The 13,988-nt window shown below is 37.2% G+C and overlaps 1 protein-coding gene across 2 annotated transcripts in view; it reads right to left on the bottom strand.

The window, feature by feature from the left end:
• cntnap2a (contactin associated protein 2a) overlaps positions 1-13,988 on the bottom strand; it is a 506,672-nt gene that overhangs the window by 169,084 nt on the left and 323,600 nt on the right. For both annotated transcript variants that reach the window (XM_067435516.1, XM_067435517.1), the window contains exons 11-13: positions 4,906-5,012; positions 2,574-2,693; positions 692-892 (exon numbers count right to left, since the gene is read on the bottom strand). In XM_067435516.1, the coding sequence (XP_067291617.1) occupies positions 692-892; positions 2,574-2,693; positions 4,906-5,012 (428 nt within the window). The remainder of the gene's footprint in view (positions 1-691; positions 893-2,573; positions 2,694-4,905; positions 5,013-13,988) is intronic.

Below are 13,988 nucleotides of genomic sequence, written 5' to 3'. Positions count from 1 at the left end.
ACTGGGATTCAACTATATTCTTTCTACAGCAACTTCTCCATTTTATTTAGCACTAATTAGTTATTAAGTCCAGCTGTTAGCCCACACAAACTCACACAGAGTTAGCACATGTAGTACTAATCCTCCAGAAACCAAGCCATTATAACATAAACCACATCCTGGGATGGTTCCGTACTATTCTTGCAGTTCAACAACTGGGCAAACCGCCAAAAATAAGTGGGTTCAAACAGAGAGCAGTGGAAAATGGGAGAGCATCCGCCACTGTGGGACTATTAAGGTTGCATTCTTATTCTACAATCAGTTTACCAAGTTATCAAGGTACTTGACCCTCATTTGTTACGGCAAGATTTATCACAACAGTTAGATAAAATTATAATTTTTTATTTATTTAAGGTTTAGATAGCCTATCACCCTACAATTCCCTGTAATAATCTATTTTCCGCAAGCGCGCAAACAAACACACGCAAGCACACTGTTTTTTCATGTTTTATGGCGACTTTCCATAGACATAAAGATTTTATACTGTACAAAATGTATATTCTATCCATCTACACCAATTCTACCCATCACAGAAAAAGTTCTGCATTTTTACATTTAAAAAAAAAAATCACTTAGTATGATTTATCCCAGAAGAACAAGAATTGTCTCCATATGTAGGGTTTACCAGGCCACACACACAATCTCTCTGTACCTGGTGTGTTGAGTAGGCGTGACATTCGGCAGGCGTAGGCTACGTGCTGTTCGCAGTGCTCAGCGCTGTTGGTTATAGCTGTGACCTGCTCCATAGAGGCACTGTAGTTTAGCTGCAACACCGTCCGTCTCTCCCGGCTGGAGCCAGTCACTGCCGTCTGTGCTGGGAGGTTATTCACCACAGTCGTCCACACCTTGTCCTCTGAAATGCGGATACAGTGATGGTCATAAAAAGGTGAACTGACATGAAAGATGAAAAGGCATTGCGAGATCTGGTCAGAACAATTTGACATAATTGTAAACTGACTTTGCATTAACTTCGATAGGCTGTACAAGGAATTGTAATTGTTTTCTGCAGGAAACAAATCTGATGTGTCTGAGTGATGTGTCTCTGTTTATAGGTTTTTCCCTGCCATTGACGGAATTTTCCGGCTTTCTGTCTTTTCACTATGTGGTAGGGGGTGCTATGACGCATCTTCTGAAAGAATATCGAATCTTCTGATCATAACACATGCAAAGAAGATGCAGAAACAAGTAATATCATAAGTAATCATATGCATTTGTAAAAAAACATGATCATCAATATTATGCAGCAAAAAAAAAAAAAACTGCCTAATGTTACTGAATGAAATGTATATGACTGTATAAGCATTAGGGTTGTTGATGAACTCAATCTACTCCATCTCTGTTTTGATCATCGTTCTGCATCCGCTTTGGATGTAAGCTTTGACAAAAAAAAAAAATATTCAAGCCTTTTGTTAAAAATGTAGCTTTTTTATGAAACCATACCTTCAAGTGTTGATAAAAAAGGATGCATGAAGCTAGAATAAAGCAGGTTTGCAGAGGCTCTTTTCTGTCTTTTGACATATTGCATGTTCAGATATTTCATACAACCATATATTCAAAATAAAAAAATAATATATAATATATAATAAAATATACATGGCATTTTTGTGAAAATGATCAAAAAAAAGAGTAGTGGCCATAAACCTTTTAAAAAAATGCTGGCAGGAAGGGGTTAATGATAATTTGTTGGTTAAGGTTGAGAAACTTGGCGAAACATACTTTTTTTCCCCCAAAGAGCCACATGTGGTTTCCGACCACTGCCTTAGTAATAATTCATAGTAAATAATTATGCCTAATTATTGTGTCAACATTTTGTCAAAAAAAAAGTGCAAAATATATATTTGAGTGGATAAGTTTCAGCATTTAACTGTTTTCATTTGAATTTTTGTTTTGTTTTTGTTTTCCCATACTGATTTTCTGGAACCATGTGTAAATTATTTTGTTTCTTTGAATATTCGCTTTTACTTATTGAAGTGTTATTTAATGAGACCTAATTATATAAAAAAAACACACCCCACACATTTTGTGTTTTTAAAATCCACCTTATCCTGTAACCATAATCTTTCCTTCCCACCTTAAAGAATCACAAGATGTACCCTTCAAAAGCAGTTAAATGTACATAATATATTTTTGAAATTGACAGACACCTCCTTTTCAGAATGATTTTTGCTCTCTACCGTGTCTGCTTAGGGATTTCCTATGCTATGAGATTACTAGAGTTCCTGTCCTGAAATGATAACATTTTATGTCCTGATGTTTCTACATTCTTGCATGTTTTATTTATTTATTTTTGGATCAGTGGGATGATGTGGACATTTGATGAAATATATTCTTGGAAATAAAAGGCTTGAAATATCGAAAGTCTTGGGAGTCGATAGTGTGTTCTAGGAACCTGATTCAGAAGCTTGAAAACAGCAGGGTTCTCGAAAGCATAATACACATGAAGGATGATTTATTAATCAAGTCCAACCAGTGGGTTTTCCGGATTCTTAGTGCAATAGAATTCCACAAAAAGAACTAAAAATTGCACATTTTACCTGTCATGTTGCAGATGACTTTAAAAGGCCCTAACGGTCCACTTCCATCTGGGTCAATCCAGTAGGCATCAGACGATCTTCCCAAATGCTTGTAGGCTTCACAGGACTGCTCATATACAGCTGGAAGAAAATAATCAGCTTTACTAAATATTATCAAAATTTGTATTTAGTTCTTTATTAACTTCATTAATTATAATTTTACAATCCTTTTTGGAGGTTCACATTCAAGAGTCTTAATTAAAACTCTTAAATTTTAGCAAATAAGACTATATTTCCCCTTTATATTAACTTTTCCCAAAACTGGGCTATGTGTACTAGTGATGGAAAACTAATTAGAATGAAGTGTGAAATTAAAATACCAATTCAGCACACATTCACACATGCAAACAGTTTACAAACTGACAATATCACCATAGTGCTTTGGAGCAGTGTTTCCCAACCTTTTTTCAGTCATGGCACCCTTTGAAAATGTTATAAATTTTGTGGCACCCCCTTAGCATAAGTTATGCTAAGGGGGTAACGGTACAGATTGCTCACGGTTTGTTTTGTATCACGGTTTTAGGTTCACGGTTTCAGTACAGTTCAGTATTTGCTATGTTCAGGGAAAAAAGGACTACTGTCAAATAAAAAGAAAATAAGAATAAATAACTTAAATACAAGCAGCAGCACAAATAAATACTATTGAGCAAAGATACTAATAAAATAAACAATGCTTTTCAGGTTTTTCAGGTGGGTCTAACATTAGATTTTAGGTAGAGAAATTGAATAATTGAATAGAAACAGTAATCAAATGTAAAATAACTGCATATTTAACTGTTTAAATTAAAAATGTATCCTTATTAAACTTACAAAAGCTATTCAATCAAGAGCAGTGAGTGATGTCCTTATCTTTTGTTTTTTGTAGACAGCAGTTAAGGCTACTACCCCTTTAAGACCCAATGCAAGGATATGCGTCGTCTTCTCGACTGAATGTAAGACGGAACGAACTGGTACCAGTTTCTCGAACTGGTAATGACGGATAAAATAACTGGTCATATTATCGAACATATGGCAGCACTCGCATGCATTGAATAAAGTTTACAAAGAGAGACCGTTTTGCCCGTTTTTCTTTTATTATCGCTGTTGTTTTAGTGTATAACTGAGGAGCCAGCACGTGTATCTAGAAACATACATAAAGCATTATTAAAGATGCGTCATCAGATGCGAGATGAACCGCGGTGCAGGTGCACCTTTTACATGGCACCCCTGCTCACGTCAGACGGCACCCCGGTTGGGAAACACTGCTTTAGGGTGTGCCATCTAGAACAAACACAAGGTAACTATCCCAGAAATCAAACTCGGAAAGAACAGCATGAGCTATATAGAAAGTTCATAAATATTAAATAACCAAAACAATGACTTTCTTGTGCAATATATGGAGTAGTTTAAAAGTATAAGTGTTTATACTTTTTGCAAACTTGACTATTGACCAATACAACCTTGTTTTTGTACACGGAGAGGTTTGAAGGAAGTAGCTCAACAGAGTTCGACGTCTTTCATATTGACTGCTGCAGCTTTGTAACTTCTAGTCTCTTCTCCTCTCCATCTAACCCCAGGGGTCCTAAAAAAGTTTCACTGAACCATTTCTCTAAGAAACTGATCCCAAACAGACTACAATAGATGTTTTCATATTAATCAATAGCTCTGTCTCAAAACCTAGTAGGCGTTTGAAGGAGTCATAGTAGGTGCCACTCCAGATGCGAAGGTCATTCTGAAAGCTAGGTAACTTAAATGTTCAGCCTTGAAAGAGACCACAGCATCACGTTATTCACAGAGAAAGAAGTTACATCAATCAAATATGGATCGATTATGGATGTGGTGAGAGAACTGCACTTAGATTACTTCAGTTAAAACGCATTATTAGCTTAGCAACATGCTAACATCAAACTACTGAAATCAATGCCAATTCAAGTCTCTTCTGCTTCCATTTCAGTTGCTATTTCAAAATATAATTTTTTTGACCTGGTAACAAACAGAAAATGTTAGAACTGTGTGTGTCAGCTGCTATGAAAGCAGTGGAAACAAGAACATCATTAACATCCTATTCATGGGTAAAAGCAAATACAGAGAAAGCAAATATTACACGGAAGGCCTGACATTTCTCAGAAAGGTCTTCTAGATGTTAGTTAAACAGAATGATGTTCCTCTTGTGTGTTTCCCATTCTCCTTTGTCCTTCATTTCACAGAAAACATAATGCTTTTCTTTGTTCTCTGACATTATTGTAACCTTTGCTCACATGCTCAGAGTTGCACACATCCCTAAATAAAGATACACCCAAACACACATTCTTACATGTGTGACAGGTGGCTCCGGTGTAGCCCGTCCCATCACAGGTGCAAGTGAACCCGTCCCAGGTCTGACTGCAACGGCCTCCATGTTCACAGTGGTTTGGCATACATCTGAAAAAAAAAAACAACAACAAAAAACAACAGATTTGAATTACACATTAGAATGCATGTTAGGTCAATGTAAAAAGTTAGACTACAAACTTTATTTACTACTATATTTGATAGTTGTAGTTCATCATTTTTGTTACATTTTAATGTTAAAGGGAAAAAATGTCTCAATAACCTGTTATCTTCCCAACCAATGTGCTGTTTTAAATGGAAGAACTATTTTTCAGAAGTGTTTGCACTTTTTTCCAGAGTAGAAACATTTTTTATATATATGAGCACTCAATAAATTACTGATTGCCCGCTCAGTTGAAAACACCGAGAATGTGTTGAAGAGGATGAAATGAGTCATTTACTCTATGAAGGTCTTAATGTCACAAAAGAAAAACAGTCAAATTAATATTCTATGAGGTGAAAAAAAGTTACCAAGTTACCAAGCACAACCATTTCTAGGGTTTACAAAGAATGATGTGAAAAGGGAAAAACATCCAGTATGTGGAAGTCCTGTGGGCTAAAATGCCTTGTTGATGCTAGAGGTCAGAGGAGAATGAGCCGACTGATTCAAGCTGATAGAAGAGCAACTTTGACCTTGTTACAACCGAGGTATGCAGCAAAGCATTTTTGAAGCCACAACACGCACAACCTTGAGGCGAATGGGCTACAAGAGCAGAAGACCCCACCGGGTACCACTCATCTCCACTACAATTAGGAATAAGAGACTACAATTTGCACGAGCTCACCAAAATTGGACAATTGAAGATTGGAAAAATGTTCCCTGGTCTGATAAGTCTCGATTTCTGTTGTGACATTCAGATGGTGGAGTCAGAATTTGGCGTAAACAGAATGAGAACATGGATCCATCATGCCTTGTTACCACTGTGCAGGCTGGTGGCGGTGGTGTAATGGTGTGGGGATGTTTTCTTGGAACAGTTTAGGTGCCACTTGGGCATTGTTTAAATGCCACGGCCTACCTGAGCGTTGTTTCTGACCATGTCCATCCCTTTATAACCACCATGTACCCATCCTCTGATGGCTACTTCCAGCAGGATAATGCACCATGTCACAAAGCTCGAATAATTTCACATTGGTTTCTTGAACATGACAATGAGTTCACTGTACTAAACTGGCCCCCACAGTCACCAGATCTCAATCCAATAAAGCATCTTTGGGATGTGTTGGAACGGGAGCTTCGTGCCCTGGATGTGCATGTCACAAATCTCCATCAACTGCAAGATTTGCTATATGCTATGTAGAATTAAGGCCGTTCTGAAGGTGAAAGGGGGTCAAACACAGTATTAGTATGGTGTTCCTAATAATCTTTTAGGTGATAATATATAAGGGGTGTAACGATATATCGTTAAACAATATATCACGATATAAAAATATGACAATATGTATCGTTGATGGAAACAATCTGATTCAATATGATATAGAGTTGTTTTATCCAAGTCTCAACTTGCTGTAGTAGGCCTACTTAAAGGGTATAATTCACCCAAACAAATTAACAAATGTAGGCTACCACAAATGTAAACTCTGTCATCATGTACTCACCATCATGTTGTTTTTTTTATTTAACTTCCAAACACAAATGAAGATATTCTTTATGAAACCTGAGGGATTTCTGTCCCTCCATTTTTAAACTCCATTCCTCTCAAACTTAAAAGATGCAAAGAATGTCATAAAGGCATGTAAAAATAACTAATCAAGTTTAATGTCAAACTAAAGATAAGGACATCACTCACTGCTCTTGATTGAATAGCTTTTGTAAGAATTATTCTTTAATCTAAACAGTTAAATACACAGCTATTTTACATTTGATTAGCCTACTTTATTCCATTTCTCTACCTTAAAACTAATGTTACACCTATAAAAACCTGAAAAGCATTGTTAATTACACTTCAATCAAATTACACTTCAAATATTTTTTCCCCAAAGTTAGTTTATGTCATTGTAGGCGGTTATCGTCACGATGATTTCATTTCAAGTGTTCGTTTTGTAAATAAGTTTAGTTTTAGTTAAGTTAGTTATTTGATGCTATAAAAACGGCTGTGTGATGTCATGATTGACAGCTGAGATCGAAGTCTTCTCTGAGTGAGGTAGTCACTGAGGCACTAACAGACTTTATTCTGGATTTTTGGGAGCAGATTATTTAATTTAATTTCCATAGCTGTTTATTTCACACCAACATAGTTAATTGTTCTGCATCTGTGAGAGTATGGGTGTGCTTTTGATATCGCCATTGTACTTCCTGCTCTGCGCAACTCCGGTCCCGGACTTTTTTATATATTTACTGTTGCACTAAAATCCAAAAGTGAAGAGATTATGTTATTTAGTACTTGATTGTTCAAGCTACCTCACAGAAGTGCTCTGTTTGTTAGAGTTGTTGAATGTTAAAATAAGGTGAATAATAAAAAAAAAAAAAGGAACATCCTGGTTCGTTTTTTCGCTCTTCTTTATTATTTTTTTATGTATTATAGAAGTATCGGATAGGAACTCGGTATCGGCAGATACTCAAAATCAAATGACTCGGACTCGGACTCAAGGGCAAAAAAACTTGATCGGGACATCCCTAGCTTTATGTGATGAATATATTTAACACAAAGCACATACTGTAATAAACACAGACGTTCAAATAATTGCGTGATGCGTGAAAACAACATGAGAGGGAGTAAATGCAGAATTAAAATTATTGTATGAACTAAACGTTTACAGTTTGAGAGCGGTCATTTTTATATATATATAAATATATAAATTATATATTTCAAATTTCTTCAAGAATCCTTTTAAGTTAACAGCATTCCCACTTGTAGAATAAGAAGAAAAAGCAAAGAAGACCATCTCTTAGCATCTCAGCAGTAAAAGTATGTCATTTGCACACGGCAATCGCACACATATAAATTTGTTTTCAAGCCATGCCGATTTGCCAGCATCTTTTATCTTAGCCTAACTAAAATCTTAATTAAAGCTCTAAAGTTAAAACAATTAACTGCTTCACTGACTTTCTCCTGAACTTAATTAAGAAACAGTCATCTTCAGAGGTGTTTTCAATTGGCCAAGGATCAAAACTGAAATCTGGTGATGTGGTGCTCATTCTAAGTAAAAATATGTGCTGAACACTAGCTGTCCACTTCCACAGCTCCTCATATAGTCCTGCCAACTCCACATCAAATCCATTAACATGGAAAAATGTGGTATGAAATGAAATTAGGGAACAATCCCCTTGGAGCTAATGCTCATTAGGCCAATGTCTCATAGGAGGAGGAGCTGTGACAATGCCATTGACAATGAACCTTAAGTCTGACAATTTTTTCACTATTGCTATTGTCATACTTTTTCAGAGCAGTGCTGTCAAACTGTAGTTTTCGTATAGGATGACATGTCCCAATTAACTGGGTTACCTCATCGGCCATCTGTGCCAGGAGGAGAAAAGTACAGATAGAGTTGACGCTGTTCATTAATCAAACTCCTGCAACAGAACAGTCCCTGGAAATTTGTGGCCACTGATGACTCAGTCCAATAATAAAAATTAAGTCAGAGTCGACAGCAACTGTCACTGGGAGATAAGACCTTGGTAATAGCTTCTCGGTAATAGATTGGAAAAGATCCTTGGTAATATCTCAGCTCTCACAAAACAGAAAGTTACAAACATTTCACTATTGTTCCTTGCTAAGCAGAAAGATTGCAGAGCAGTGAGCCTGAAAAAGCATTTCCTGTTGCATGGTCACTTGGTTTCCCAGAGATTTCCATCACAATTTCCCAAGGAAAGATACTGAGTGCAACAGTGAATGTGCCCATGTTTGTGTTTAGGAAATGTCTTATTGACAATGGGAAAACTATTCTACTGAACCAGTTTTCCCTAAACAGTGTCTTTAATGGAAAGCCTGATTTTTTTTCGAGTAAATGATGAATACAAAATATTCCTCTTTCATTTGTGTCATTCGAAAAGCTGATTATTGAATTAATAAACATGCAATCTTTTATGCAACAGTGGAAAGTCTGATTCATATTATCACGATTCGTATTTTCACAATACACTGCAATAAGTTGTAAAAAAGGGGTTGTCAGGTTTAATAACTTTCTTATAATGAAAAGAAACAAACATTTAAATAAAATAAAAGCATTACACAAAAATGTATAAAATAAACAAATATTTTAAATATTTAATATTTTAAAGTGCAAAATAATTACAATGAACAGTAGGTAGGCTAGTGTAATCACTTTACAATAAGCTAACATTAGTTATTGCATTATCAAACATTAAAGTCCTCATGAAATCAAAATCGACCATATTTACTTAGCACATATTAAAGGTCTTAGGGTGAACAATTAATCCGTGCAAGTTAATACACAGAAAAAAATTGTTTGCTGTGGTAATCTTTAATCAAAATCTGAAAAGTTACTTCCAGTCTGGAAACGTCATTCCTTCTCAGCTGACGGCAGTTTGACGGCTTAGGTTTGAAAATGCGTAACCCTCCCCTCCAAACATTAGTCTTCCATGAGAGTTTGATGAGGAGGAGCGCTGAGGTAACACTTTAGTTTACGCTTCCAGTGATGGTTTATCACTGAAAACTTTAGTTTACGGTTCTCACTATTAAGTTGCTTATTTATAAAACTGGGGTATTGACTGTTTATTAGTACTTATTAAAGCACATATTAATGCTTTAATCTGCATGACCATATTGTACATCCCTTAAACCTACCCAATACCTAAACCTTAAAACTACCTAAATAACTATTAATGAGCAGTAATTAGGAGTTTACAAAGGCAAACAATATATACATTATAAACACTTTTGTTTTTGCCCCCATTTTTCATGAGCAGAACTCAAAGTTCTAAGACTTTTTTGATGTACAAAATTGTTCCTATTTCTCTCAAATATTGTTCACAAATCTGTCTAAATCTGTGTTAGTGAACACTTCTTTTCAGAGATAATCCTCACAGGTGTGGCATATATCAAGATGCTCTTAGATTATTGCAGAGGTGTGCCTTAGGCTGGCCACAATAAAAGGCAACAATTTTTTTTATGGGAGTGGCGCTGTTCCCAAAACTAGTCAGTATCGGGTGTGAACACAATTTGCCTCATGCAGTGCAACATGTCCTTCACATAGAGTTGATCAGGTTGTTGATTGCGGCCTGTGGAATGTTGATACACTCCTCTTCAATGGCTGTGGGCGAAGTTGCTGGATTTTGGCAGGAACTGGAACACGCTGTCGTATACTCCAATCCACAGCATCCCAAACATGCTCAATGGGTGACATGTCTGGTGAGTATGCTGTATGCACTGCCAAGTTCTCTGAAACGCCTTTGTAGATGGCTTATGGTAGAGAAATGAACATTTAATTCACGGGCAACTGTTCTGGGGGACATTCCTGCCGTCAGCATGCCAAGTGCACGCTCCCTCGAAACTTGCAACATCTGTGGCATTGTGCTGCGTGATAAAACTGCCCATTTTAGAGTGGCCTTTTATTGTGGTCAGCCTAAGGCACACCTGTGCAATAATCATGCTGTCTAATCAGCATCTTTATATGCCACACCTGTGAGGTGGACGAATTATTGCAGCAAAGGAGAAGTGCTCACTAAAACAGATTTAGACCGATTATAGAGAAATGTATTTGAGAGAAATGGGCCTTTTGTGCACATCGAAAAAGTTCAGCTCATGAAAAATGGGGGCAAAACAAAGGCTGTATTTATAATTTTGTTCAGTGTAGTTAATAGTGAGTATTTGACCCTAATCTAAAGTGTGACCAAAATATCTTCATGTGTGTTTTGAACATTATGGTTTTGAGTATCTTGCAGTTCAACTACCTTAACAAATTACAGTTTCAAAGAAGCTTCCCCGACCCTGGAGGCCAGAGCATCGCTTTCCCCAGGCTGTTTACATCCCAAGATGTGCTTTTGTAATGGAAAGTGACAGTTTTCTAATGCAACCATTATGAACAGCGGAAGCACTTGGCTTAAAATGCCTTTGTCAGATTAGACTTGTTGGGGTGAGACACCAATCTGCATCTCCTCAGAGATGGGCGCAGATTAGCTCCTAGCCCCTCACTTCCCATCTCACCCTCTAACACCCCCAACTCGACACACCATTACGTCAAACATTTTGCACAGCTATTTAGAATGAGTCATATTCTAAGAAGGCCTCTAGAAGTTCGGCAGAACAGCTTATGCGTGAAATAGCTTGATGTGAGAGAAATTGATGTGTGTGAAATACTGTAGGGGTGAGAAAGAAAGAAAAAGAAAGAAGGAGAGGATGTGATTTGAGCTGTATCTAACCGCAAGGTCGTGTGTTTTAGTGTCTTTCTGGTGGGAGGACGTGGAATATTCTTTTACATGTCAAACACAGGGACACGTTTGGTAAAGGAGATTGATAGCGCATCACCTGGCCTGATGAAAACGAACATAAAATCAATGGCGTGGTGAGCGGGTGGCCCCCCTTTCAATCCCACATAATGAGTTTGCTCCTCACTGTGCTGGCACTGTGGAGCTTTGCCAGAAAAGCATCATTACGCTGACAGAAAAACACACAGGGAAAGCGTTCAACAGTCTCTTGCCTCCTCTATTATTACAGTTCACTCAGTTTGGAGGGAGGGAGGGAGAACGAGTCGGTATCTAGCCTGATCTAATACTGGAAAAGATTTTCCTCTGGGGATTTACAACTAACTGTATTGCAGTAGAAACTATAATCTCAAAAACATAAATAAACACCGCAGTAAAGATGGAAAGTTCATCTGAAACATCATCTTAATATTGTCAGTGCTAGGGATGTGAATTTCAATGGCAGAAAGACGTGCAGAATGAACTGATCTTGTCTTTAAATCATGTTGAGAATGTAGTCAGCCCTGAGCTATGAGGCTAATGAGACGCATTAAAGAACAATGCATCTTTACACACAATTAAAGGGGGGTTTAAGCTTCTAACTGAGCTGTAAGGAATATAATGGAATGTAAACAATGCCTCCATATGTGGGTCTTTATCACTAAGGAGCAATATAAATTACCTACAAATATAAATGTATAAAAGGGCAAACACAAAGCAAGCAAAGAGTTATTCTTATTAATGAGCAATTCTTTGCTCTTAACGTGGGAGGCTGCTAATGTCAAGTCAAGTGCAGTTTAACCTGAGATTTCTTATGTACATTAGCGCAATTCCAGACCGATCCAATGAGAAAGCCCTACACCCCTACTCTTTTTTTTAACGACCGGTTTAAATGTCTCATTCGAAGGATGGTGCTAATAACTAATATATGCTGGCTTTTGCTTGAATATGCACGTGTGTCATGTTCGCTTGTTTGTCCATTTGCAATTGTATTGTCGTTCACTTCAGAGATGATAAATAGGCCAACCCATTCATTTCCACACCCAATAAGCCCTGGAGCGTCTAAACCTCCTCCACTTTCTGTTTCAAGCTTTGCTTCCAAAGTGTATCCAAAAAGTAAAATAATAACTCCTAATGTACGTTTGTTTCCTTTGATTACTCTTTTCGTGATCAATACAACCCTCTGATCTTGTCATAATTGCAACATGTTGGGCTGGTGCTCATGCTATCGAGTTGTTCATGAGAACTGTGTGTGTGTTTTTTGAATGAAAGGGATGACTTTTTCATCGGACATTCAAACTAGATTACCATAGTAACACACATTGCTTTCACTTGTTGATGACATCATACCCTCGGCTAGTTGGCACAGTAGATTACTTGTTGCGTACATATGTGTGGGGCGGAGCAATCAAAATAGGAGCAAGACCCTTTTGTGGTAGGGGCGTGTTAGTTTTGGTGAGATATCGGTTACCAGACAAAAGGCAAATAAATAACAAGAAAAAATTATGACCTATTAGACCAAAAGCAAAAGGAGCCATGTTTCTATGACACTTACAGGGGACATAACCTAGGACATACCCTCGACTTAGTCCTGTCTCTTGACCTATCTATACTTGACACTGAAGTGATTGAATAACTCATTTCTGATCATTCCTCCATCACATTCAATATGTCTCGCCCTGATATTTCTAGCACAATTTCCTCTGTTACAAGACAAACCCATGCTTACTCACCACTTTTCTGGGAGGATTTTATAAAGCTTTATAATGAAGCTAGTCTATCTTTATCCCTTGAGTCCATAGTTGATCTAGATGTTGAACAGCATTTTTATGCCCTGAATACTGTATGGTTCGATATCTTAAACCTCATTGCACCTTTTAAACTTTTAAAGCCCCTAGTCTAAATTAGAGCCCTGGGTTGATCAAAACACCATCGTGCAGGAAAGCTGAAAGAAAATGGAAAAGAGACAAACTACAAATCTCCTTTGATACGCTCAAGAACAGTTTAGCTACATACCAAACATCTGTTCGAAGAGCAAAATCGCTCTACTTTTCAAATATAATTGAAAAGCACCATCATACCCCTAAAATAATTGTTCAGTCATAAATTATGTGCTAATCTAATCTTCCCATCTAAACCCGTTTCAAAATTCCCCCCTTGCACTGCGTGAAGACTTTTTGAGATACTTTAGTGACAAAGTGTTACATCTGAGGGCTCAGATACAAGTTGCTGACTGCGAAATTTCAACGTTTAGCAACCTATCTTCTTCTTGGACGACTTTTAACCGTGTACCGCTACATCCAGTCAAGGAAGTCATTGCTAAACTTAAACCATCCTCTTGTCCTCATGATACCAATTTTACAATTAGTTTCTATTCCGACTTTCTTAAAAAGGCTATTGTCTCTCCAATTTTAAAGAAACCATCACTGGATACATCTGTCCTTTCAAATTTTCATCCAATATCTGTCCTGTCTTTTATCTCCAAGGTTGTTGAAAATGTTTTGCTCTTACAGCTTCAAACATTTTTAACTAATAATCACATCTATGAGACATTTCAATCTGGCTTCAAATAGCTACATAGTACCGAAACGGCACTAGTAAGAGTTCTCAATGACATCTATATGACTACCGTCTCCAGTGATTCTGTCATTTTACTCTTGCTCGAT

This window comes from Pseudorasbora parva, chromosome 24 (assembly GCF_024679245.1).
Source record: "Pseudorasbora parva isolate DD20220531a chromosome 24, ASM2467924v1, whole genome shotgun sequence".
NCBI lineage: Eukaryota > Metazoa > Chordata > Actinopteri > Cypriniformes > Gobionidae > Pseudorasbora > Pseudorasbora parva.
Note: the sequence above shows the minus strand (reverse complement) of the source record. Positions and strands in the feature narration are given on the sequence as shown.